The sequence below is a fragment of the Corvus hawaiiensis genome, chromosome 3, assembly GCF_020740725.1.
Source record: "Corvus hawaiiensis isolate bCorHaw1 chromosome 3, bCorHaw1.pri.cur, whole genome shotgun sequence".
NCBI lineage: Eukaryota > Metazoa > Chordata > Aves > Passeriformes > Corvidae > Corvus > Corvus hawaiiensis.
In genome coordinates this window covers 97693121-97719964 of record NC_063215.1, presented here as the reverse complement: position 1 = coordinate 97719964, position 26844 = coordinate 97693121, and the positions used below count along the sequence as shown (strand labels likewise).

Here is a 26844-nt window from a genome sequence, read left to right as displayed (position 1 = left end):
GGATGAATCCCATCACTGAGGGTGTAATACTTGGCATGAGGAATGCTGTATAGGCTGGGTTAGAGCAAAGCAAGCAGAGGAGAAGAGCGAATTTACAGCATCTTTGTTAACCTGTATTCATTTCATATACTCCCGCTTCGAGTTCGTGTTAATTATGCCAGTGGGGGAGGTATCCATCCTCTCTCTTACCGTTTTGCAGGCAGAGGGAGAGGGAATACTGACAGGGTGTGTGCTTAAAATCATTGTCCTTTCCCCTCTTTCTGCAGGAGTGGGCTCCTAATCATTATTCTTCATGTGCTTCTGCTCCCCCCTCACCACCTTGTGTAGATACTCGCGCAGTTCTTACGGTGGGGGTGCAGGGAAAGGCAGGAAAACCCTCTCGGGAGAGCAGCCTTGCAGCAGAGAGTACCCCTCGATGCTGTGGTTCACACGTGTCTCTGCCTCCTGGCGAAAAATGCCATTTAGTGTGAGGCACCAGAACCAAAATCCAGATCTGTATGACAATTTAAAAGCATGGTCCAAGCGCCTGGTGGCTGCAGTTGGAATGGTTTTCCTCTTGCTTATATAAACTTGTTTCAAAGAAATCCTGCTGTAGACACACAGTGAGGGCGCAATAGTCTTTCTATTCTCTCCCTGGGTATTTCTTGGTGCTTGGGAGACTTGGGAAAAAAAAATATATATATTTCCTATTAATCTGTTTTGAAAATTGTCTTCCCGTATCAAAGCATGTTTAAAAAGCAGATTGCATTTGATAGCAGTAGCTAAAATGCAGTAAGAAGCAGCCTTTTGATCTGTTGCAAATAAACTCTTCTGCAGATAAATACGTTACAAGTGTATTTTTGTTCATTTGCTATCAAATTTAATAACAACCAGTGGAATTGAGTTCAACCAAAATGGTCTCATATCAGACTTTGAATACATACTTTTAAATATTAAAAGATAATGATTTGTATGGCATTGTTATATAATGCATTTCTTGTCTTTTCTTGTGTGCATGTGACGAATTCCAGTCGATAAGCCCAGGACTCTGGAGTCGGTTGTCTGGCTAGTTATTAAGATTAAGATAAGTGCTGAGAAGGGAAAGATACAGCACATTGTACTGCCCTGCTGGGACGGGGCCACCTCGGATTCCAAGTGTAAACAATGCATTAATTCTCCCTGGCTTATTTCAAACCCGAGGTGTACACTGTAAATATTTGGGAAATATGATGGAAAGAGTGTGGAAAGACTTTTCTATTTTTTATCCATTAAATGTTATTACTAAAAAGTGAACCTTACCTCCCCCTTGGGTCCTAATCATTATGCATCTGTAAAAACCCAAGACTAATTTCTGTTAATTACTTATGAAAAGCAACTTTTTTCTCCTTACCCAAGCCATAAAAAAGCAGACAGACATTTGGACGGCGTTATCACTAGTCACTTCATACTGAATGTGCCACAACAATAACAACATAATTAATGCTCACACAGCAGAGCTCAATTAGGGCTTGGGGAGGAGAAGGGGGCCAATACGACTGGAAGGTCTGAACTGAAGAATACTGAAACTGATGCAAAGTTTCCTTATGATTTCAGTAACCTTTGAATTGGGTCCAAGATGAACGTTAGTGAGATCAGGGCTCTCTGAGCATGTTGGAGCTGTTATTGCTGGTGTCTCTGCAGGGGAACCTTCAGGACATCACTCTGCCTCTGCCAAAGGGGGAGAGGGAGAAAGCTGTCTGTTATTCCAAAATATTAATGAGGTATTAAAAACAAGACAACTATCCTGAAGTTCAGTTGTTGATTCTCACTAACTTAAACACGAGCTTTGCTACAAATTGATAGTCAATGCCTTCAAGGCAGTAAAGCCTATCTTGTCTGTAGGATTGCTGGGAGGAGTGACAGAAAGCAGTAATTTAGAAAGTGTATTGAAGCTGTGTGCAGTGTAATATAGACCACTGGGTAGCAATTAATTTTTGTTAATGAATTTAAAACTAGATGTATGGAAGTGGTTATATGAAATGTATACGCTGCTAAACAGCTAACTAGTCCTTGGGGTCTGTGTTGTCATTATCTGTATGTAAATCATTTCAGCCAGCACGATCTAATGAGTCAAAAACTGCTCTGAAACTGTGGCTGAGATTTGCAAGACACTTTTTGAAAAACCTTTTGCCCTGCTTCATTGCGTGGCCCTTACAACGAAACTGTGTCTTATCCACTGGCTGATTAATCATGTCTTATGTGGAGACACTTTATAGGTTTTATTGTGTTTCAGAGGAGTTATTTCTAAACCCTAGGAATATCCCATGTTAGTGGAGATGGGAAATTAAGGAACATTCAAAATCATTCAAGAGAAAGAAGGAGCACAGCTGAAAGGTCCCCAGTGACCCCTCCTAAATCTTACCGTTCTTATGTGGCAGGAAATAGATCAAAGAAATAAAACAGTTAACTGTGAAAGGCTATCTGACTAAACCATGCACACCACTGTTTCCTGAGCATCAGAAAGTTCTATTATTGAATTAGAAGCTGTCTCTTTCCTTCATATGCTTGTTAAATCATTGTGCCTCCTTAGTTCCCCTAAGGTATATGCTACAATTTCCTCTTAACCAGCAATGAAGATAAATAGCTCCTGTATCTTTGCTGTTTACAGTTATCTTATGCAAAACCAAAATTAGAGCAGAATCACTGCAGCATCACAGTGTCTTTACAGAATCTTGAGTATAGGACAAAAAGTTGGAATATCTCAGAAAGGATATATGATACATGAAAACTAAAATATGCATGTGTATGTACATGTATGTATATTTACAACTAATCACTAATAAGACCTCAAAAATAAAAGTAATTAAAACAATAGATAAGCCTGATGTCCTGTAACCAGATAATGAAATGTACAGAGCAGACTGGAATATTTGGAATACCACGCTCTGTTTCTCACCTCTTTTTTCACAGCGTGGGCATTATATCATGGTTGTGTACATTCCAGTTAGCTGCAAGTGAGAAATCACCGCCGAGGTCGCTGAAATGTCAGTGCCACAGACGCTGAGGACAAAAATGGATGGAATTCCCTGTTAAAACTCTAATTATCAAAACTCAGATGATCCAAGAGGAAAATGTGTGTGTCCTATATGCTCTGTACTGCGGTCTAACAGAGACACTGCCTGGCTGAAAAGCCATACAAACAAACCTGTGCCATAACCTATTTCAGATTTTAAAACACTGAGTAAATTTAGTCTCTGGCACACAAATACAGCTTTATGCTGTATATTTGCTGAATACTCTTGAAACCAGCTACGTGGTTTTTAAGCTCTTTAGCTGAACCCTGTATGGTCTGAAATACCCAGGTCGTTAGCATTCCTGCCAGTTTGATATGATGGAGACCTTTACTTGAACTGACCTCAGAAGGAATAGAAGACTAATTGAGGCAGCCCTAGTTCTAGCTCTCTAGAGGTGTAAAACTGCAAATGGTATCTGGTGCATGCATAAAAAGGTTTACATAGTGGAAGAGGGATATGGGAAGGAAAAGAAAGACTTTTCTTTCTCCATGTCTCAGCAGCCTATTCCCCCTTCCCCCTGAAGCTTCAAGAAAAAAAAAAAATTTCCATCTTAATGTCATTGCATGGTAAAATAATAAGGAAAATAAAAGATAAAAAAAAGGGAGTGCACCCAAACAATCCAGAAGGTGAAATTAAGACAGTACTTGGGTGCCTCAGGGCTGTAATTAAAACTATCTAGATAAAAAGAGATATTCTACCTCAGATTTATGCTCTGAGAAGAAAAAGGCTGAAAGTAAAACACAGCAAAAGAAATCCGTAATTCCAATGTATTCAAGTTGCCCATCAGAAGAAATGGCATTAATTCAGGTACCCAATTACTGTAATGTGGTTCAGAGCACCTCAATAGGTGTTTCAATCTCAAGCCAGGACTAACATTTGTAATCCTTTAAATGCACTTAAGAAATTGATGTTACAGCCCCACAATCTGTTAGGGGCCTTGCTTCCTGGCTGATTGCAAAGTATCCCACCATTAATTGGATCATCAGAATGTGATCCGCGTTCTGGTCCCCGGATTATGTAAGACTGACTTTGCTCTGATGCGCTGAACCAGAGGCTTCTTTTGCTGGATATTTTGACCCTTAATGTAGATAAGTGGTATTTTTCATCAATCTTAGATTGCATTAAAAAAGGGAAATGTCAGTTCAATGTGGGGCGTTTAACTTAATTCAACATCTTTTAATTTAATACCTTAGAAAAGTTAGTCCGTCTCCGACCTGCCGGAGACTTCTGCTGATGGAATGGTTTGTGGAGCAGGGCTGGAGGCACGTCGTTTGTGCTCCATAACACAGTCAGGTCCCAAGAGTCTATGCATGCTTCATCCCTATATGAAAGGGAAAAGTAGAAAAAAACCACAAAACCCAAAAAAACCCAAACCAAAACAACAACAAACCCCCCTCTCCCCCCCACTCCAGAATGGTAACCTGGCCATGCTTTATCAGATTGGTAATGAGTTTCCTCAGCTTCTTTGGACAGTTCCCTAATGACTGCTCTATGTGCCTGAGGGAAAAGAGGCCAAAAAAAAAAAAAAAAAAATTCAGTGTTTACTCCCCTTTTTTTTTTTTCCTTGAGCTTCAGGTTTTCTTGATTTTTTTTTTTAAATTTTATTTTTTTATGAATCAGAGTGTTTTAATAAATTGGCTCAATATTCTTAATGTGCTTTAGTGCTGCAATAATGGCTGGTCTGAAAATCCTCTACAGAGACTAAACCTAAAATCCTGTTGAAAATATGGGACATTTTTTTCTGACAGAAGGAGGCTTTATCTCAAAAAAAAATTATATATATATTAGCAGAATAGGATCAGGACATGTTGTAACACTTTTTTTTCCCCTCTTTTTTTTTCGTGTACTGCATCATGAAAGCCCTCCTAGTGCTTCTTCTCCTGATATTGAGTGTGTTTATCCCAGTGGTACAGACAGAAGTTCAAAGGCGACTGCAAGGTTGCCTTTTTTTTTTCCCCAATGAAAACAGTAAGTTTCCCAGTTTTCTGAACATTGCAGTAGGCATCAGATTGATCTGAGTTTTACTGTGGCTTTGGGAAAACCATTACAGGGTAGGGTGTCTCTGGGGCTTGTGATTATTAGCAGTGAAGATGTTGAGGTGAAGAGAATAACATCAGGTATCATGATCAAGGCTTGGTGTTTCTCCTGGAACTGATGCTTAGTAATCTTGGGTATGGCAATGATTTCAGTAAAATTAGTACTCACTACCTACATTATATATATATAGATATATGTGTATGTTAAAAATTGCTGTTAGAATCTGACATTTTTGGTGTCTCAGAGAAAGAGCAACCTCTTTTCATCTGTGTCACACAGAGGCAGAAACTCATGGAAGTCATCTGCAGGCGAGGCTGGCTGACTTAGGTCTCCATTCTTTTGTTTTCTGTCAAGATCTCGGTCTCATTTTTCCCACCCCTCTCCCGCTTCTTTTGCAAGGCATTCAAATTTAGTGTCATACTGTGGGCACTACTGAGGCACAGCAATGGTGAGGAGGTGGCTGGACTTCATGATTCACTGTCATCTTCTAGGCTGTGAGAATTTTTTTAAGAGGTCTTTAGAATTTTACAGGTTGAGAAAAAAAAAAGCTTTTGAGGCAAGACATTTGTTTTGTGAGAAGTGTTTGATCCCAAGGAGAAGCAGATGGAAGAGTGTGGCTCTTGTACTTCCCCACTCTCCTGCTGGCCAGGACCTATTCAAAGTCTGCCATGTAGGAAAAAAAAAGGTCAAAACTTTGAGGCAAAGAGTTTAATCATGAGGTTTGGGACAGTCTTGTTAGACATCTCATCCATGTGGTTTTTGCAGTCACTTGGGATGACACCCTGTGAGTTTTCTTAGCATGTTAGAGAACATAGCTCTCCTTGTTTTAGTCCACACAACTTAGGTTTTGTAGATTGGCAGAATACCTAGATTAGCCTTCCTGCTGGATTCAGAGACTGCAAATACAGATACGTAAAAAGCCTTTTGGTGGGAGATATTTTTGTGATCTTGAACACAGGCAGGAAGAGAACTGGTCTGGCATTTGGAGTGAGATGCCTTGTTAACAATTAATTGTGCATTGAGCAGGAGGAGGCAGTTTCTGGTGCTGCATTGGTGGTTTGGGTCCGTGTTGCTGTTACTCATACAAGGTATGCGGTTCATACGTAAGTGCCTGACCTTGCTGGCTGTTTCCCCTCTCCCTTTTTTTCTCTCTCATTTTTTCCTGATATGAACTGAATAGGCAGGCAGATATATCCAGTTCTGGTCAGCCTAATTGGCGCTAGAGGTGATATGGTGCTACACCAGGACAGGGTAACCTTTAGGTTTAAGCTCCTGGCTGGGGCCCAAGAAATACGTGTGCTCCCAGCAGCTCTCTGGCTGGTGCCTTTGAATCACATTGTGTATTGGTCATGGTGGTCTTCTCTCATTGCACTTGTACAGCTCCTGGTGCAGGAGGATCTTACCTGGAACAACAGATACCCCTGAAATGTAAGTAAGAGCCCTGGATAGAGATTCCTATAAGCAGGTGACCAGCTTTCAAAAATACAATATTCTTCTACCAAGCGTGTTTCATGTTACAGTTGTTTGAATCTCTGTGTTCTCCTTAGAACTGCCCCCATGGATGAAGAATGTGAGTTCCTCCTGTAATATTACATAGTTGCTCCACTCACATGTGAAGAGAAGTCTGACGATGTATACTTAATATACTATCCATGAGGGAATTACACCGGTTTAAGCTTAAATATTTTAATGGGCAGCGTTGAATATTTGGCCATGTTCAGTCCTGGCATAAACAGAATCACCTTTCCTGACGTGAGTGAAGCTCTTTCTACTTCTGCCAGACCTAAGTTTAGGTTGGAGACTTCCAGTCTCATAACTCGGCTTGTTCAACACCAATACAAAGCTCTTTTATGAAAAGAGAAATATAAAGCAATATAGGCAAGTCTATAATTACTTTGGCCCCAGAACAAACATATTGTTTCTTCCTGCCTGGAAGGGCCTAACCTTCTGCAGGGAGGGTAGGATCTGTGATACCTCCGGTATTGATAGCGTTCCTACAGCAACTGCACTTTGCAGCAAGCTTTGTACTAGCATAAGATGCTTCTGAGTTACTCCATTGTGTGGAGGGGAGAGGAAGCTGTTGCTTGTGGCAATGCCTTCCTGGGCAATTGATTTTAAACTGTGCATCTCAGGGTGTTTTGCTGTATGGAGTTGCACTGGAAATGCTTCACTTCCAATCTGTTTAATTGGAGTCTTCGGTGACACTTCTCTGTGGCTTTATCCACGGATAGAAAGATGATATACATTTTACCTTTAAGTACACTACAAGGTTGGAGAGTAAAGTTGAGTTTGCTCTGAAGCAGATATATTGGCTTCCCATGCTTTGAAGACAAATGGAGGCTCATCCATCGCTGCTACACCAGTATGCTGGTGCTGTTTCTGGCTGCTTTGGGTTAGGATTTCAGTTTTCCCTTCCTTCCTAATGGGGTCCCTTGGTGGAGAATGCCATCCAAGTGCAGGATGGATGAGGTGCCCTAAGGACCTGTATCAGGCTTGCCTTTTAAGCAGTTCCTTGCTGAACTGTGAACTGGACTTTCCTTGGAGTGCTGTGTGAGGATATGAATTCAACTTTGAGACAAAGAAAGGGAACAAACACCACATACACCAGCATATATCAGCCTGAAAGCACACAGTATTTGGTGGCAGTATTCATATGCATCTAAAATTATTTTCTTGTAATGTCTTCAGTATTTCCCCAGGGCTCCGTTCTTTGTTCCAACTCCCTGTGGAAGAGGCTGAGAAAAATGGCTGATGTGTTCGCTTCGGCCACTGTCAGCGCCAGGCTCGCAGCAGAATTAATTCTGTCCTCCCTAATGACCATCAGTTACCTCATTGCCAGGGAAGGGGCCCCTCTGTCTGCAGGATCACAGTAATGAAGTTTGGTTACGCAGGAAAACACACTGCAAAGGCTGGAGTGTTCCTGCTTGCCTGTATGGCTGGCTGATACAGGTTTCTCTGTTGGGTGGCACTTACCTGTCCCAGGGTGGGCTATCTATGAACAGCTGGCATGCCTGATGTTTGGCACGTTACTGGTTTTGGTTTTTCTTTGAAAACTAAGCCACATGTTTCCTTCATGTTATGGGGAAAAAGATTTAAAAGAAGTGGGCAGGATGAGACAAACCCACATGCTATATCCATTGTGATCGTGTCCTTCACTGGGGTTCTCGGTTCCCTGAATATGTTTGTGAGACCAAGTGGGTTTCTATACATACGGAATATTTCTTTACATTGGGCTGTGTGCTTTTTTGGGGATTGGACTTTTATTTAAATTCATGAGTCCACCTTTCACACAGGTCCAAATGCACAAAATGCAAATATTTTTCAAGGCAATGTTGCTTATTTTTAGCAAATTCAGACCATCTTGCACAATGGTGCAAAACTAGTTCCCTGTTTCTATCTCCCAGACTGGCACACACTATGAACTTTACCTGTGCAGTTAGTTGGGTGCTGTTGGTAAAAATGTAGGAGAAAAGTGTCCTAGAAGGGAGCACTAATCAGCAGATTCTGCTATGTTGTGAGCAATAGCTCACATGTACTAGGGTGTGAAGCTGAGCACATCCCTTTTAAATGGTTGGTTTTGGTTTTAGTGTTGAGCCCAGCTGTTTCTTGAAACACTCTGTACAGTACAGTAATTTAGAGTGTAATGATCTTGCATAAGGAGGCAGATGTGAATCACAGGTGAACTACTTCTGAATGATGGCAAGGGTGTGAGCACTCCCCCTGCCCTTGTCTTTCCCCTCCCAGTCTCTCAGTCTCCTAGATTTATTTTCTCGTCTCCCAGATTTATTTTCTCGTCTCCCACTGCTTTTTTGTAACACAGGTGGGCATGTTCCAGTATGAGTCTGATGAGCCTGCTATGTACTGGTTAATCAAGGTTCTCATGGTTGATTTTAATGTCTTTTTTCACTTTGTCCTACCCTAAGAAACCCATACTGCCTCAAGTAGCTTTGAATATACCAATAAGTGTATGTCATAAAGTGAGAAGCAAAACAGAGAACATGTCTTCACCCAGGATTTGGAAGTGGTAGGAAATGACCTCTTAGCCTTCTTTTGCTTTTCAGATCTTTAAGCCCTAAGCCACCCTAAATCTACTGTCCCTATAAAAAGCTGCATTTTAAAAGGCTTTAGGAGGCTTGCTGACCTTGCAACCTACTTTGTAAGGAGTCTGCACCCACAGCTATTAAACAAAATTAATTTCAGCACTTTTAAATTGTTAATCTTGCAAAAGACAACTTGCTTGCTCTCCAGTGATCCCACAGGTCATCATTCTGTGAGCTGCAAGCCATCACCAGAGTTCATGGCTCTCAACATCGTGAGAATGCTTGTGGTCTCCCAATTGCCTTGAAAAATTAATTCCTCTGCCCTCCACGTTTCCTCCCTAGCAACTCTTGGAGATCTGGGCTCTTCACGAGCTTGTTGTGTGTAGCAGCTATTCACCAGTAGCCCTGCTGCAGATAATTCTCATTTTGAAGTTATTCTGTCCTAACTCAGTTGCTTCTCAGCTCACGGGAATGAACTTGGGGCAGCAGGACATGAATTCAGGTAGGAAGTCACAGGTTTTGTCTTTGGAGTGTTAGGGTTTCTGTTGAAAGGGTGATGTCTCTAAAGTTATGTTTCCCCGTATCTGTGCGGCAGATGCTTTACCAGGTATTAATTTATTTTGAATCTTCTTAAGTGTATTTTTTTCTGCCTGGCCATGAAACTCGAAAATGTTTCCCTTTTTCCTCCAGGTGGGGTATATATGAATGCACTGGGGGTGGGGGAGAAAGTGCACACTGTATTTGCTATTATCATGCCTGGTTGTCCCTGCTCCTTCCACCTCTTTTGTCTCTGCCACTCAAGCCAATTTCAGCCATCCGCCAACTCTCATTTGGGATAATAGCCTCTCTTTTTACTGTTGTCTTGTCATGTTTGATTCGGCAGCACAAGGGTTTTAAATTAGCCAAAACGTTTGCATGCTGGGCTTACTCCGCTGCCACTACCAGTTGTAGAGCCACTAAACCACTTGATGCTGAAATTGATGATTGCTCGGAAGGAATAAGAAATTGTTGGTGGCTACCAGGAAGATTCATTCACGCCGAGCCCCTTTTAAGAAACCTGGGGGGGAGGGAGAGAGAGATTTCCTTCAGTTTCCTGCTGCCTGGCTGGTGGTTGCATTGTGCTTGTGCCAGGTTCCTGCTGAGTGATTACAGCCTTGCTAGCCTGCGTAGTTCCTGTGATTTCAGCATAAAAACAGAAGAAGAAAAATATAGAGGGAAAGGAAGGGAGGGGGATAAAGCTCCAAAGACTTGCAGTTCAATTCAGTAACACAGAATTGTGAAGTTTTAACTCACTGCCCGCCTTTTTGTTGTTGTTGTTATCTAATTTGTTCCCCTGGCTAAACGTTTACTTGTTAGAAGTTTTACTCTGTAGAAAAACTACTGTATTGGCCTGCCTTTGTTGGTGATACTAAACCCACAGCTGGGCTGTAAGCAGTTTTTAATATTCTCTGGATTAAAAATGATCCATCAACAACGCGATCGGGGATCACCAAGAAACTATACAAACCTCCTAGTAATACCCCCGTATGCCCCCCTAAATGCCTTTGACTTGTTTACATTAGTGTTTAAAGACATGAGGGGCTAGAAGTTATAAGGGAAAAGATGACAGTGCTTGAGAAGCCGTACAAAGAGAAAATAAATGTAGGATTAAATGTGAACAAGTAGGATGGTATGATGGATATAATTATATTTCAGAACTACATATAATCACAAATGCAAAGTGAAAGAATCTCATATTTCTATTGAGTGGATTTCTGTTTGAAGACGGAGTATTGTGTTATTTTAGTTTATTTTTCATATTCCACCACTACCTCCTGGGTTCCAGTGATGATAGGTAGTCACATGGTCAGAAAGGTCAGTAAGAGACCCAAGTGTAATGGCTCAGGGTTTCCAAGTCCGAAGACAAACATTATCTATCAGAAAATACTAGCAATTGTTATTTTAAAACAAAACAACCAACCAGACCCTCTATTAGCCATATCTGCAAGTTCCCAGACCGTTAGAGACATGACTTCAGATATATAATTCATTATACAGTGTCACAAGTAAGACCCTAAATAAACACGTGGGAATATGATTGCATGGCATCCAAGCCAAGAAAGATGTTCTCATTGTATCTAGTATTGCTAACATTATTATTACTAATATTTTAGCACTTTTTTCCTGATTACTAAGCCACATGTTCTCTTGCAAAATACGACCTTTTTCTGCCAAAAGGAATAAGAAAAAAGATCTTGTAAATTTGAAGGTGTTGGCATCCAACTTTATTTCTCTTGCATGTAATAAATCCTGAAGAAATCATGTGAATGACTCAAGCTCTAAAAATACAAATCTAACTAAGAGGCCAAATCTCTAGGGCCCAGCAGTGGTGTGCTGTTGTGCAAGCCCAGCTCTAAGGGCTTCTGTCCATGCCAATTAGCAGTAGGTTGGAAAGCCAGGCAACCATGATGGGTTTAGTCCCGTTATCTAACTGCTGCACTGTTCAGAATTGCTGATTTCCCTGCAAAATCATGACAGATGTATTACAGGAAAATATATTGGTTGAGTAGCTAGTGAGAGAGTTAATGCAAGGGATAATAAGTAGCTAAGGCTACGTCCTCCAGCAGGCTTTGATGTGGTTTGATAATATATGGGACGGGTCAATCTGCCCTATTAGCAAATGTAGCCAGTTTATGCTCTACATACAAACTAGAGATTTGATAAAGCACTAAATTAGTTTTCACAAGGTATTAGATGTTAGATACTTAATGGGATCATCATGCTTTTGCTACACTTGGTTAGGATGTGTTCTGTAACAGAAGCATGCAGCAGCATGACATTTCACCAGGAAAGGAGGCACGTCTTGTGACTGAATCACGAGTCTGGGAATTAGAACGTCCAGGCATTGCTTGGCTTCTGAATTACTGTCTGACTTGCAGAGATGTTTCTCTTTTCACATCTGCAGAATGGGGCTGTGTCCTTCTCTTTCCTCTTTGCCTCCTTGCAAAGCCACCCCTGCTTTCAAAGTGTGGGGTTTTTTTCATCCTTGGGAGCAAGTAATCATAAATCTGTGAAGCTTCAGTTACATGAGACTAATCCTGTCCCACTCAGTAGGTGCTGGGAAAGTCCCTAGACTTGATGTCAGAGAATTTACAGGTTCAAGCAAATCTGGGTAAGAAACTTTAGTAGATTGTGAAAGGAGAAGCTCAGGGTTTTGATGTAGTGCTCCCCAGCTGTGCTCTGCATTTCCTCTGTGCCTGTAGTCAACTAGTAATTTAAAATGTAGCTGAAACCAATAGTTTAGGGAAGCCACTAACATTTTTATAGTTAAAAATCCATTGGCAGGATATGTCATTTGTGTACAGATCTGCGTACCTGTACCTATTCTAGCAGTGGGAAATGTGGGTGAAGAAGTCAGCCTTTCTGGGGCTACACAGCAAATCAGTCTGAAGTGGGTCCTTGGTCTGACCACTCCCTTATCTGAGCTGGTGTTTGGTCCACTAAATGCTGTGGGTTTTGTCTTGCTAAATAAAAACCTAAAACTGCTGGCAGTAGTGTATGCCCACAGCTGCCTTCAGAAAACTGTGCTTTAAAACCCATTAAGTGTTTTGTGTTTCTCACATGGACCTAATTTTTTGCAAACACTATTTTACCCTCTGTTTACAGACACTGTTCTTAAATACATTTGGAATGCACCATTTTACTTTCTCTAACATCTCACTGCGTATGCAAGTAACTGATCCTGAATGACCGCTGCCAGGCTTTGCACTTCGAGCGCTCGGGAGACATTCCTGCCTTTTTGTGAAATGCAGCAGGAGTGTCATGTATAAAATGATCCTGTTTGAAAGGATAGAAGCTGTATCCCAATATAGATCACAGTGGAAAATGACTCAAAATTACATGACAGCTTCTCCCCCATTTACCTTCCTCCCCTCCCTTTCCCTTTCTCAGCCTGTTTCCCAGTTGGGCTGTGGTAAGAAACACATCGTGTATTGTGACATTTTAGTTTACTGTTACTAATAATCCCTTTGCATCTTTCATTAGTGTGTTATTTATAGGATTGCAAAAGGGCATTGGTACCACTCGGCCTCTGAGTGATGCTGCCACTGTCCCAAGGACTGAGATGATTTTAAAGGGGGCTGGGTTGCACTCTGGCCCTGGCAGTGGGCTTACCCAGCTCCAGCAGAAGCCTTGGGCTGAAATCCCATGATTTAAACCCTACTGAGGCCAGTGTGGACTTTAGGTGCTTTTATAAACAAGAAGACTTTGCCTCATAACTCCTGCTAAGCCTGCACCTGATGAGCTGCTCGGAGCTGGAGGGCTGTTTTCCCTAATAAATTCCTTTTTTTGAACCCACTTGTTAGTCAAGCGTTGTGCACACTAACTACAGCGAGGGGCCCTGGGCATAAATTACTCTCACGTGGCACTGTCTCCAAGCAGCCCCCCAGTTATGGATTACTTTGTTCTCGACTTGACAGGAACATAATTAGAACTGTTGATGAAATCTACCAAATTGTTCCTCCGTGGCCTCAATGGTCAGGAAATTTGGCTGAGTCGTATTTGTCACTGATGTAAAGGCTCTAAACACTTCATATTAACTATGTTATTAATGTGCCCTCTAATCTGTCCGTGAATTGGTAACACTTGGAGGGAGCTTGTGCTCTAATAGCACCTTGTGATGAATTCATTGTAATGCTGCTCAAAAGTTTCTGGAGGGTGGGGAAAAAAAAAAAAAAAAGAAACCTTAATAAAAAGTGAACATTTCTAGGCTGTTTCTTTTTTCTGTATGTGAATTTTTATGTTGTACAGTTTTGTTTTGTTTTGCTTAACTGGAGATTCATTTAGGCTTTACATTGACAGACCGTTTTCTGTTCTATAGGATTTGCTGACATTTGGGCTGTTTCATTGCCAGAGGAGGCTTTGTGTGTCCCAAAGGAAGTGAGTGATCTGGCCATAACAAATCCTGCCAAAATATTTTAACACCGTTACGATTTTCTAATGCAATGCGTAGTGAATGTGACTAGAAAAGGATGGTGAGTCCATGAAGGGGGTTCGCTCCCTCTCCTCTGCGATTTGTCCGGTGGAACGAGCACGCCGGAGCTGCTGGGGGGTGGGAGACCGCAGCCAGCAGTGGGAGGGGTGTTTGCCTCCTGAAGTGTGTCACTTCAGGTGCAGCAAGGGCTCAGGCTTAATCCTTAAAGCAACCTTTTAAATTTAGGTCCTGCTCTTGAAGTTTGCTGGAGTTCAGGGCCATCAGAGACAGCATTTTAGTCATGTGAGAAAATGTGCTTTGGCTGCTGTAAATGTTCAGTAAGTTTAAAAGGGAAATGTGTTAGGTACTTTTGGATGAGAGAGGGGTTAGTGGCTGAAGGTCCTAGAAGTTGACAAACTCTTACCTTCACAAGGAAGGGTTGTCTCGTACTTCAGTATAGTTTTGAGGAACATTAAGGTGGCTCTTAACTTTATAAGCAACTCTGCTTAAAGTGCTAGAACACAAAATTAAGAGTTCTCACATGTAGTGTTCAGGGGATAAAGGCAACTCAGACAACCCAATGTTCAGCTTGGAGCTGTAGGTATGGGAAAACTGAAATTTATATTACCGAGCTATTCTCTAGAGCAGCAGGTAAAGTAACTGCTGTTTTTTTAATACCTGGGTGATTTGTTTCTATTAAATTTAATACTATCCACTCCCCCCTCTCTCTCCCCAATTCCCCCCCCCCCCCCCCCCCCCCAAAACCAACCCAAATATAACTTAAGTTAGTATTTGGTAGGCAATTTAAAACCTAAAACCAGTAAGCAGTTTAAAATGTGCTGACTGCAGGATATCAGCCAACATCTTGTGCCCAGCATACACCACGTTGGATTACTCTGGCGATTGGCTTCTGCACCAGGGTAAACTTGTGTGTCTTTAGTCAATTTTACATTTATGTGCTTAAAAATAAACGAAGTAGCTGGCCATGTGCACCAGCAAGTTTTGCTTAAGGTAGGAAAGCTACTGACAAATAGAAAAGTTGAGCATAGCCACAGCTCTTCCTCCGATGGCCGTAAGTAAAGTCAGGCCTTTTGCTGTTGATGGTGTTTCCCACTTGGATGTTTCCCTGTTTGTTTGGTTTTGAATACCAGACAGAATTGCAAGTTCTCACGCTCATCTCCTGAGCCCTTGTCCAGATTTTCTGGGCTCACACAAACATCCTATTGCCTGTGGCCACCACATATGGCATTTCCCAGGTCCCAGGGGCAATGATGCTGTCACCAAAAGGAGGGAAGTGTTAGCCTGGGAGTTAGGACTTACTTTGAGACTTTATTTTAGGATCTTAATATTTGTAAATGAAATGGGAATCTTAACTCTGCATTTTTCTCATGCAAATCAATCTATTTCTAGTAATGAGCAATTTAAGTTTGTTTTTTTTTTTAATATTGTAGTTGCCATCTCGGGAAATCAGGATCAGAATTCAGGATGCTCAAATTAGGTGTTAGTGCATACAGATATTCTGTTGATGAATCTATTATTAGAATGAAGTAGTATTTTCCATGGGTCTGTTTCTTTTCACTGCTTTTGTCTCTTTTCCTCTCTCAGGTGTAATTTTGTCTAAGTTTATTCTTCTATTCTTTAATTTCACTTCACCATTTAATTCATTTCTACCAAAGCCATGGGCTCTTTAAGGACTTTCTAAATGATTAGATCTTGTTACTTATTTGTAGTGTGTTCAAAACTGAATTGCTTTTTCTTTTGTCATAGTCTTGGTTTATCACTGTTCTAAAATGGGACGTTATTTGGGACATTCTACCCAAAAGCATTCTTTATGCTGTCCTGGCTGTACTTCATCTGTTTTTCTAATATGCATTTGCTACTAAAAGTTTTCTATAAATGAATGAGTATTGTATTATGCTTGAATGTCATTCATTTTCTGTGTTTGGGGTTTTGGTTTTTTGGGGTTTTTTTCTTTTTTTTTTTCCTTTAGTTTCTAGTGGAAATGTCATGTTGTGCATCCTGTACATACAAGTCTAATTTGTCATTCAGTAGACCCAAATGCATGAGGAGCAGAGCTTAATCCTGACTTCACTTGTTTAAGAATAGGAAGTAAAACTACTTCTGTAAAAAACAAGGCTCTTACTCAAGGCGGGGAGGCGAGGAATGGGAATTTAATATCAGAATTGGGTCCTATAATATTAATTTGGTAAAACTGTTTGCTCTCATGGTGTCAGCTGTGGAGAGCATATGCTAGGAGATGCTCGTGTTCAAAATCAGGTTGCATAGTTAATCATTCTAAGAAATAGACTTATCACTTCATAAACTCTAGGAAAGACTGTTTTCTTTTCCAAACATTTAAATTACTGAGCCGTTTTATACATTAAAACCCAATTATGACTTGCATGGTATTTCAAAGAGTTTTCAAAGCTATTTCTTCTAGGAACTGTGCATAGTCTGAGGCTTTAGCACTGAGTGGATCATATTTTCAACTGTATCAACTGTGGAGTTTTTTTCTACCACAATAGTGTTTTGAGAATGTTCATTACCAGGCTAATCAGTACAAATCCCAAGCAGCCAGTTCCAGAATATGCTGCATGTCCCCTAAAACTAGCAAACTAAAATCCCAGTGTGGCCATTGAGCACCAGGATATAGCTTAAAAATACTTTATTTCCTTTTTCTAAGATGATAATGACCAGGTTAAAGTAAAGGTTTATTCTGCCACCTCTTTTCTGCCACATTATGCCGACTATGTGCAAAACACATTGAGAGAGAAATAAAAATCAAGGTATGTTGCAGGATTTTAGGGAATGAGATTCACCTGCTACTGATCAGAAATACCTGTTTTAAACACCACCTTTTTTCTTGGGGCCAGCTTAGTACTTGAGCTAAGTGTCAGTTTAAAAAAAAAACCCAAGAGTCCAGAACTCCAGAATAATCTTTCATCTTACCCATTTGGGTGCTGGTTTATCAGCAGAGAAGTGTATGTGGATCAGATCACACTAATTTGGTCAGGAAATGACCAGTGTGGTTGTGTATAGTGCAGTAGCCAGGGAGGGGTGTGTTATAAATATGAAGACATAAAAAATGCATGTGACACTGGCACCACGATGAGAACACTTACCAAAGGTACCCAGTCCTGAGTATAGAAAGTTATTACCAGAGCTTTGGGGAATTAATAGGATGGTGTTTGGTAAATGCTGTATTCCCAAATCACCACTTAGCTACCACGGATATCAGGGCAAACGAGGTTTGTAAGATGAAGTATTCCTACTTTAAGGGCCAAATAAGAGAGAGAGAGTAAGTTTTCAAATCAGAAGCTGCTTTATAAAGACTTTTATGGACCAAGGATCGCCGTATAGGAAACAGCAAAGCTGTTTGCTTTAACAAAGAGATACAGAAGGGGACTGGGTGGTTCCTCACCCCACTCGTTCTGTATCTTACAGCAGAGCTGAAGTTGAGATGAGAGCCTGGTGCTTCTCTTCATGACAAGACTGTATGAATGAAAGGTTGCAAAGATACTAGAATTTACTAAGTCAAGTCATACTTGTCAATGACTTCTCTTGCTAGATATTTAAAGTTCAAGTGCTTGTTTGCTTTAGTTAAGTGCTCTGAAGTGCTTTTAAAAGTGTTGGCCCATTTATATAAACAAATTGTGAAACTCTATTGATAGTCTTCCCAGTCAGAGTGTGTTACCCAATATTTGAGTATCCTTCCTTGAGCCCCAAAAAGATTTGCACTAGCAACTTCTAACGCACCTGAGGCCTGTTAATGGGACATTGTGTTATTTTATCATAGACGTTGCCAGAAATGCAGTTTCTTGGTTGCACACAACCTTGAGGAGAAAATAAGAGGGGAGTCAGTAGCTCAGAAACTTACTTATCCAGAATTTAAGTGTGACTTGAGAAGAAGAATAAGTTGGAGGCCCGATTTCCTCTTGGAACATTTGCAGTAGGGAATTAATACTTACATCTCTCCCACAGTTTTTTCCCCTCCTGCTCAGCTATGCTAACTCAGGAATCTCTTCTAGTGCTTGGAGTCAGGCAACCAAATTTAAACACTTTCTCAAACCATGGGAAAATCCTGTTTGCACACATATGGCCACTCACAGAAAGAAGGGAAGCTACCAATGCTGTTAGTGAAGGTGAAGGCTGGGATGGTGTTCAAGTGCTTCCCCCCAGTGATCCCCTACCGGGCAGTGTTGTAGTGCTTCCTTACTAGTTTTTCTCATCATAACATTGCTCTTCTGGAGTGATGTCCTTTAACCTAATGATATTGTTTGATACTGAAAGCCTAAGAATGTCATAAGATTGTATATTGAAAGTTAGCCTTTTTCTGTGGATTAAGAAACACGCAGTATTTGGAGGGATCACTGGAGAGACCTTATCCAGTAAGATCAGGGCAGTTATCTCCAGGAAAAGTAAACTGAATGCCATCAGCAACTGTCCCCCAAAATGCAACATAGTGTGAACAATAGGGATGTAGCTGAGTGCTATCTTAAAACTAAAACTGCATCCTTCTTTAAAAAAATAAAAAGCAGCTTGTCCTAATAATTTTAATCTGCATGTGTAGTCTTTTTACCTACCTTATGTACTATTGGCGAGATTCAGGGGGTGTCATAAGCAGGTGAATTTAGAGCTGTTGCTAATTTAAACTGCATTTAATAAAACACAAGTTTGAGATATCTTACAAATCAGTGAATGTGGCATAGTTTGAAGATTGCTTTTGTCAAGTTTGATTAGCTCAAAGAGAAACCTTTTCTAAATATTGGTTGAGAGATTAATCAGGCAATGTAAGACCTTGAATTATTCCTCATCACAGGAAAACAACATAATGTATTATCTCATTTAACAACTGGGAAAATGGAACTTTTGAGGATTTGAAATTTGTGTTTTAAAGATTCTACCCAAGGCAAAACTTTCAGGCTGTTCTTTTTTTAAACTGACTTGTAATTTTTCCATATTATACTTCACTTTCTACAGCGTATTCCCTTATTACAAGCTGATAGTACCAACATCATTACATTGAAGGATGCTCTCATTATTGACTCCATTCTCAATTAATTATAAGTTTGTCGTGTTTTAATGAGTAGGATTAAACTTTCATATTCCAAATATATGTCTTGCATTGCTTGCTTAGAAGCTTTCTAAAGAATGTGGCTGATCGACTTCTCTGAATCTGTACAAGGAAACAAAATATTCTTTGTGCACATTAAAAAGTGTTTACTGTATTTACAAACACTTACAGAAGAGATTGATTAGCTCTCTGCTTTGAAACAAAGTATAGAATTTGGGCAAAAGCTTTGCTGCACTTTTCTAGCGTTCACTGTCACAAACTGTTGTTGTCTTCACTGAAATAGAAGCTCATATAAATCTGTTATGTCCTGTAAAATAAAGGATGGCAACAGGGAGAGTAGCACTGATGTATTTCAGGCACACCCTAATTTTCACTGGGTGATCTGTATTCCTATTCAATAAATGCCAGCTTCCTTCTGTGGCCTTTTTTTGCTCTCCCCCCAAAATGAGATGGTACTTCGTACTCTTACTTAATTGCCCCGTCTTTTAAAAGTGTGGTACATTTGCATCAAAGCTGGTGCCACCTGTGCCTTTCAGATTCGGTCCAGTGCAGCTCTGCAGGGTGTCTATCAGGCTTTCTCTCTTAAGTTCAGTGTGCATTATTAGATCCTGTTCTGTTAACAGAGATCTTGGTCGTATTTTTTAGCAGAAGTTTTATGTTCATTTGTCTTTTGTTTCCTTGTACAGCTTCACACTTTTCTCATTAGTACAGATCAAATAATTTCTAAGAGTGCTTATTCTTTTGCTTATGCGCCTGCAAAACATACACACAGGGTGGATGTATTCCAGACCTGATGTGGGACCAATTCTGGTGATTTCAGTATGCTTAGGGGTTTTTTCCCCCCTGGTCTATCAATAATAATTAGATACCTGTAAACAATAAGCACCAGTAAGTTTGGACTCTGTGTCAGTGTAGACACATGGGTGTCATAGCAAGGGCAGGTAAGCAGGTTCCTTAACAAAAAGAAAATCTTTCATTAAATATGTTTTTGCATTGCTTGTTTAGCCTGTATTGAATGAAAAGTAACCTTGCAATGTGAATAGCAATGTCAACTGATATCACAGTCTGGTTAATAACACACGAGCTTGATTTCTAGGGGATTGGAGCAGCATGTCCCACACCAGGTAGGAACCCAAAGTCCTGGTAAGTGCTCGGCAGCAATCTACACCCCAGGCCATTTCTCATGAGACCTGTTACTACAAATAGCCTGTGGCTACATTTGGGTATTCAGGTTTCCACAGGATGTGGCTGCTCTTTCTCACTTACCAGATGGCTTTTCATGTACCATCACCTGTCCTGGAGCTCCTTCGCCTCACTAACAGAGTTGTGACAAGAGCTGTTGGATGGTTGTGAAAGCTGCTTTCTGCATGTGGCCATCATAATTATCACATGTGGGCACCTTTATTTAGCAAGTCCACACATGCATTACTGGTGCAAATGTCTTATGTTTGGGTACATTCATTTTATATCTTCATTTTATATCACTAATAAAATAGATATGTGGTGTTGATATTTCACAGCCTAATCAGAAAGAGCCTAATTTAACAAAAAACCTGCTTGATCTAAGGATCAGGCTTTGCATGTCTGTATGATAGGGGATGAATTTCTTCATACCCCTGTTTGGAGGAACATCTATAGCTCAGTTGTGCCTTTGCACTGGTTGAAAGTAATTTAGTAATCTCAAGCATGGCAATGGAAGTTTTATACTCCACCTCCCCTCTCCCATCCTCAAGCACATTTTGTACATGTACCATCCTTATCATCAGCATCTGTCTTTTGAGTGATGACTTGCTTGTCTCTAGGTCTCTGTCCCTTTATACAATGCCAGATCTAAAATTACATCTGTCTAGAGAGAAAGGCATGATCTCAAAGAATTAGTACTGACTTCAAAATTTTATTGCCAGTAACTACATGTGATATTGGTTTAAATTAACCAGTAATTATTCAGAATCATGTAGGAAAGAGTTAAAAATATTAAACAAAAAAAAATCCCTTTTCCAGGCAAGTGGACCCCTTCCTTTCAACACAGCTGTTGCAGGAGGTTTCAATGGTATGAATAAATGTATTTCTTTTAACACTTTTGTTGTTTAAAATGCTATTGTTTCATCTGAGGTGTGAGGAGATGTGCTAACCTTGTCAATGTGGGTGCAGTAGAGCAGAAATGATAACTGTATATACTTTTTTTTTTACAAAAATACAGAGAGTGTGTGTGTGAGAGAGAGGGAGAGACAACTTATTTAAATCCTGAATACAGTCAGACCTCATATGCATTGTTAAAAAAAAGCCCTAAAGAATTGCATATGGATTAGGGGGATGAATATTCTATTATTTCAGTCTGTTCTGCTGATCTTCTTATTGTGACTTTGCGCTTCAGAAATCTGCCAGGAATTTGGCTTTGCTGTACTAGACAGTAATTTTAAATGTGTATCAAGCACTTGATAGTGTATGATTTGCGTGCTGTTGCATTCCCATTCCCTAAATTTTCCACCAATTTATTACTTTTTTCATACTGTTTTAATATTTCAGGATGATGAATATATACAGCATCATTAAAAGTAAATAAAAAATGCATGAAATTAAAAAATGGAATATTAGATGTTTCTTTGCTGTAATCCCTAGGTCCAATAGGAATGAAATGTCTCTGTTCTGTCAAGTAATCCCTAAACATGATTAGGGACCTTGTAGTTTCCACATAGCCCACATAATATTTGTATCATATAAGCCTATTTATGTAAGGTTTGAGTAAAAGTTGTTATTAGAAGACCTATAAACCTATTCTACAATTCAAAAAGATATGCTTGTCTCTTAATCTCTCTACTTTTATTATTTTGCTGGAGATGGCAATATGTCCTTAATTCATATTTCAGAATTCTGTTGCATCTTTTGGATACTTATATAGTGCGTTAACAATCCCAATGAAATGTATTTTTAAGACAGAGGACTGAGTTCAACAGTTCATCTACTCTTGCAGCTTCTCCTTAAATCCTCATTGGAAGGGATGTGCACCTCTTTCTAGGTCTCTCCTTTGACATCTGGGTTTAATCTGACCTGGGGGTCTGGAGATGGAGAGATCGTTTTTCTCATTTTGGGGAAGGGAAGGTGGAAAGAGGGAGGGGATTAATTTTCTCTGTTTAAATCCTGTGATAATGCATTTTCAGTGATGGCGGTGCTTCTGGCAGCTCCACAGAAAGTTTTAGAAATCAGCTTTTGATTTGATGAGCCTATAGCAGAGTTTTAAAGACAAATAGCTAAAAAGAGGGAAAATGGGGAAAAGCCTTGAATGACAAAAGACTCAGACAGGAGAGACAATCGCCATTGTCTCTGTTTCTTGTGACACAGTTGTGTTGCAGGTGTAACAGCCCAACACTTCCTGTTCCCTGGCTCAGCTTCTTGCCTGGGCAGCAGAAATGCACATCTTATGTGTTGTTAGGCTGAACTCATTACTGTTCAGAGGTATTGCAGTTCCATGGTAGCACAAGGAAGATCAGGAAATAAATAAGAACAGTAACTTATATGCTTGTATGGTTTGAGGAGGCTTTCATGAAGAAAATATTTTCAAATGATAGCAGGGGTCACCTGTGGCAATTCTGTATTTCCCATAAGGAAATCTGAGATTATATTAACCTTGAGCTATCTACTGAAAAAAAACTGCTGTGGAAATACACCTGTATTGCCTTCCACACTGCAGTGAAATTTACTTTTATTTCATTTTCGGCAGTTAGGGTGGCATTTGAGCAATAGCCCTATTCTTGTATTTATGAACTAAGAGAAGCAAAACTGCTCACTGCTGAGCCCAGGGATCCTCTTCCAGGAAAACTGAGATCAATAGCTGTTATCAAGTCTTCATTTATAGGGAGTGTTAAATGACCACAAAGTCCTGATGTTCGTCAATTAATAGGTCATGCTTAAAACCAGGCTATCTGCCCCCTGCCCCCCACCCCAAGCTACCATAGTCAGAAATTTTGATCTTTGATACCATTTTAAACAGTCACTTTCAGTTGTAACAATTCCTTTTTAGCTGGAGAGACTGTATTACAGTAGTACCAATAAGTTAGAGATAAATGATAGTTTCCCTCGCCAACCTTCTTCCTCCAAGTAGTGGAAGGTGGGAATGAGATGATGATACTTGAGGCTCATTTTCTCATCCGAAGCAGGGATTTACAATTATTATTGCAGTTACTTTTGGGTTTTGGTAATCAGCAAAAAGGGAAGTGCACACCCCAACTAGAACAGAACAACCCCTGAAAGCTGAAAAGAAAAGCCTTGCACGCAGATGTGTTTTCAGTTGCCTTTATTTCCTCAGTTTAAGTGGAAAAGAGGGATTTGGGAAAGCGGGAGCTTAATTTAACAAAATAATATTATGCTTTCGATCCTTAAAATGAAGGAATTATTTGGATACTTAGCAGTATAATGTCTTTGAATAATGCTGGTACTTAAGTTAGAAAAAATGATATTGTCAGTGTGCTGTGTTTTCCTCTTATGATGTTTTTACCAATTTGGCATTTATGGGAAGCAATATCATTGTTGAGAAGTTTCCAAATTGCTTTTTATAGAAATCCGCAGAAATTAAATCTCCTCCTTGTTATGAAAATGAAGTGATGTCTTGAGACACTGGTATATTAGCACAAATCTGTGGAGACAATAAGCCAAATTCTGCTTGCAGTTATTGTGTGTCCACTTTTAATAGCTTCAGGAAGCTGTGTTAGCTACAGGCTGTTGCAGGGCATTGTAAATAAGCATATGTTCAACTACAGCATGTGAGCAGTAGTAAGAGGCAGTGTAACATCCCAGCCCTTCTCCCTGTCCCCTTGGACCACGTGGCTCCAAGACATATTGGAAGGAAACACACAAAATGGGTTGGAAGTGAGACCAGTTCAGGGGCAGTCCAGGCAAGCCACTGTTTAGTGGGGATGCAGTGCAGAATTATTTTAACTCAGAACCCTCATGGGTCTTCATAGCTGAATTTAAACCACATAAAAGTGCTGTACGTGATGCGTTTAAATTCATTGACAGAATTAAGGCGGGCCTAAGGCAAGTGCATGATTGATTTTCACAAATACAATCAAATTTAAGAGATGGAGGAATGCAAGATGGATCAAATTTTAAGACCTGATTTACCTACATCAGATATTTAATGGCATGCTTAATTTGATTGCTTCACCAAAAACTACTCACAGTAGTAAAGCCACTGACTAAATGTCTGTGTAATCAAGGGATCTGCATGCATCTACATCTTGATTTCCATGTACAAATAACCAGCAATTAATGGTTCAGAATGACTGCAGGGAATGGTTTAAGGTTCAAAATGGCAGCTTTAGGGTTTTGGGGGTCTTTTAGCATTATTTCACTATGTTTTTTAGTAGTATAGGCAGACTTGTGCAAGTCCATGCAAACAGAAGTTTTTTTAACTTGGGTTGCAGAAGGCTCTTTATGGCTGTAGCTAGAAGCCATCTCTCTTCAGCAAGATTGAATGCTTTTAATAATGAGATTTAGGCTCTTAATATTAAACCCAACATACTAGCCTACTTCTGTGTAGCCTAAGTGTCCCGTTACGTGGGTTTGTTAATAAAAAATCAGGAAAGATCTTTGAATAGAGGGATGACAGCTGTTGAATGTGTTCCATAGCAATCCCGAGGCACTGTATACTTTCTTCTTGGGATTTAACATGTTTCTGAGGGAAAAGTCAGCAGTCACTATTGGCACCCTTTTTATTTTTTCTTTTTTAATTCATCTCATTGTAATGTGTATGAGGTACATTAGCATATCAGACCAAGAGTCTTGAAAATACTGATACATCCTCATTATTTTTACTGTAGTATTTCTATAGCAGTGAATCATCAATTACATTAAGTCTTTTTATTTCCCACAGCACAACTACAACAATTGAAATTAAGGGTGTTATGCTCACAGTCCCTTTCACCACTCATTCGAGTACGGGCAAACTTTGGCTGTTTTCTCACAGTAACCTTTACAATGCAACAGATAAACATTATTTTTGTTTTAATGACTCCCAAATAATGTCATATTTAAATGAAATGCAGTTTGCCTCAGCAGGGTTCTTTGAATTTATGAGCATTTTTGTCCCATATCCTACAATAATGTGACAAATATTTGCATTTTTACTGTTTCCTTGAATACTTTTAAACACCCATTTTTAGGAGACTTCAGATTGCTTTTGAACATATTTGAACGCATTTTTAGCTATCACCAAGCTTAAAATAGGAACCCTTTTTTCAGCTTATCTTTATTAAACACCTGTAAAAATCAGTGGTATTTCTTTTTTCTTATAAAGCTTTCTTCCTTTAACGAATGCCAGAAATGCTGCACAGTTTGTTCCAGTATGGGCTTCTTTTCTTGGCGGTAATGGGCAGTAAATGGTCTGGTAATGTCTCTTCCATACACACAGACATTTGCCTGCCTAAACAGAAACGTAAAATTGTAATGAAATGCGCCTGATCTTTAACTATAATCAATTAATATAAGAAATGTTAGGCAGATTTCAGAAAATATCCATAATTAAGTCATAGAAATTGATCATTCTGTACAAATGATCATGCTTACAATAAACCTCTAATCTAAAGAGTAGGTGGCCAGGCATGGTTAAAGGCCAATTATTTACTTTTTCTTATTGAATATTCATTTTCCTTTTTATAAAACCATGGGTTTATTTGTCAGGGGAGGGATTTTTAGAGTGTGTTTGTTGTTTGGGGTGTGCTCAGACAGGTACTTTAGAAGAAATTCTATTATTCAGAATCTTTATAATGTAAGTGTGGAGTCAGCAGCTTAATCTTGATGTTCTTGGAGGCAGTTTCACAGAGTTCTTCATGTCTTGACTGAGTTAAGTTTTCTGGTTTCATGTGCTTTTTTTTTTTTCAAGAATGAAAATTGGCTGATTATTTTTAAAGCAATGTTTTCATGTGCTGAATCAAATTTTAAAAAATCAATCACATTAATTCATGGTCTCTATACAATCATACTAAGACGTCTCTAACATTCACAGAAGTCAGTGGAAAGGTTTCTGTATTGTTGTTCTCCTGCAAAAAGAACTTCTGTGTATGCTTTTTAATCAAAAAACCCAGCCAAATACCCTGTACAGAATTTCGTAAGTGAAACCAAATAATTTAAAATAAGAGTGTGGTTACTCACCAGTCTCCGTTTGAGCACTGTGCTAGAAGTTGGTTAAAATTAGACTTCCTTAATGGACTAGCTAGGGAAGGTAGGAGCGAAAATAAGAAAAAGGTGACAGAAGTAAATATGCTCATAAATACAGAAGCACCGTGTTTGCTTTTGTGGCCTTTGATCAAGCCCAGGAGTTTACTTTCAAAGGACATTGTGGGATGCTTGGGAAAGGAACAGCCACCCGGTGTAATTGGAAAGGGGGAAGGTCTGCAGCACGGCGGCTGCTGCTGCTCCTGCCTCTCTGATAAGATTGTAAGAGTTGCTAATATCAGTATTCAGTCTTGTAGCGTGTCAGGGCGCTTTCATGTGAACTGAAGTGAACTGTCTGTACGCGCTCCCTCCCGCGCTCCTTCCCAGCGCTCCGTGCCGCATTGAAGTCAGGGGAGAGGAAAAAAAGATTTGAGGATTGCCCAATTTGTTCTGACATAAAGAGATGTTTAGCTCTGTGAAAGGTGGTGGAGGCAGAGTGCCTGACTGACATTTCAACAGGCTGTCTGCTGGGATTGCTCACTTCATGTCCCTTCATATTCC

General features: G+C 39.9%; 1 protein-coding gene and 1 long non-coding RNA gene across 7 annotated transcripts in view; one reads left to right on the top strand and one right to left on the bottom strand.

Moving 5' to 3' along the window:
• The window catches only part of ESRRG (estrogen related receptor gamma), a 374779-nt gene that overhangs the window by 132140 nt on the left and 215795 nt on the right, over positions 1-26844 (top strand). The window contains exon 2 of one of the 6 annotated variants that reach the window (XM_048296142.1): positions 13968-14121. The exons of 4 other annotated variants lie outside the window; for them this stretch is intronic. In XM_048296142.1, the coding sequence (XP_048152099.1) occupies positions 14087-14121 (35 nt within the window). In that variant the 5' untranslated portion in view covers positions 13968-14086. The remainder of the gene's footprint in view (positions 1-13967; positions 14122-26844) is intronic. One more of the 6 variants, XM_048296139.1, reaches the window with a different exon arrangement.
• Positions 1532-26377, bottom strand: LOC125322450. The gene is made up of 4 exons (XR_007202010.1): positions 26281-26377; positions 4221-4353; positions 2915-3018; positions 1532-1686 (listed from the first exon to the last, which is right to left on the bottom strand). It is a non-coding gene; the product is annotated as an uncharacterized LOC125322450 (long non-coding RNA).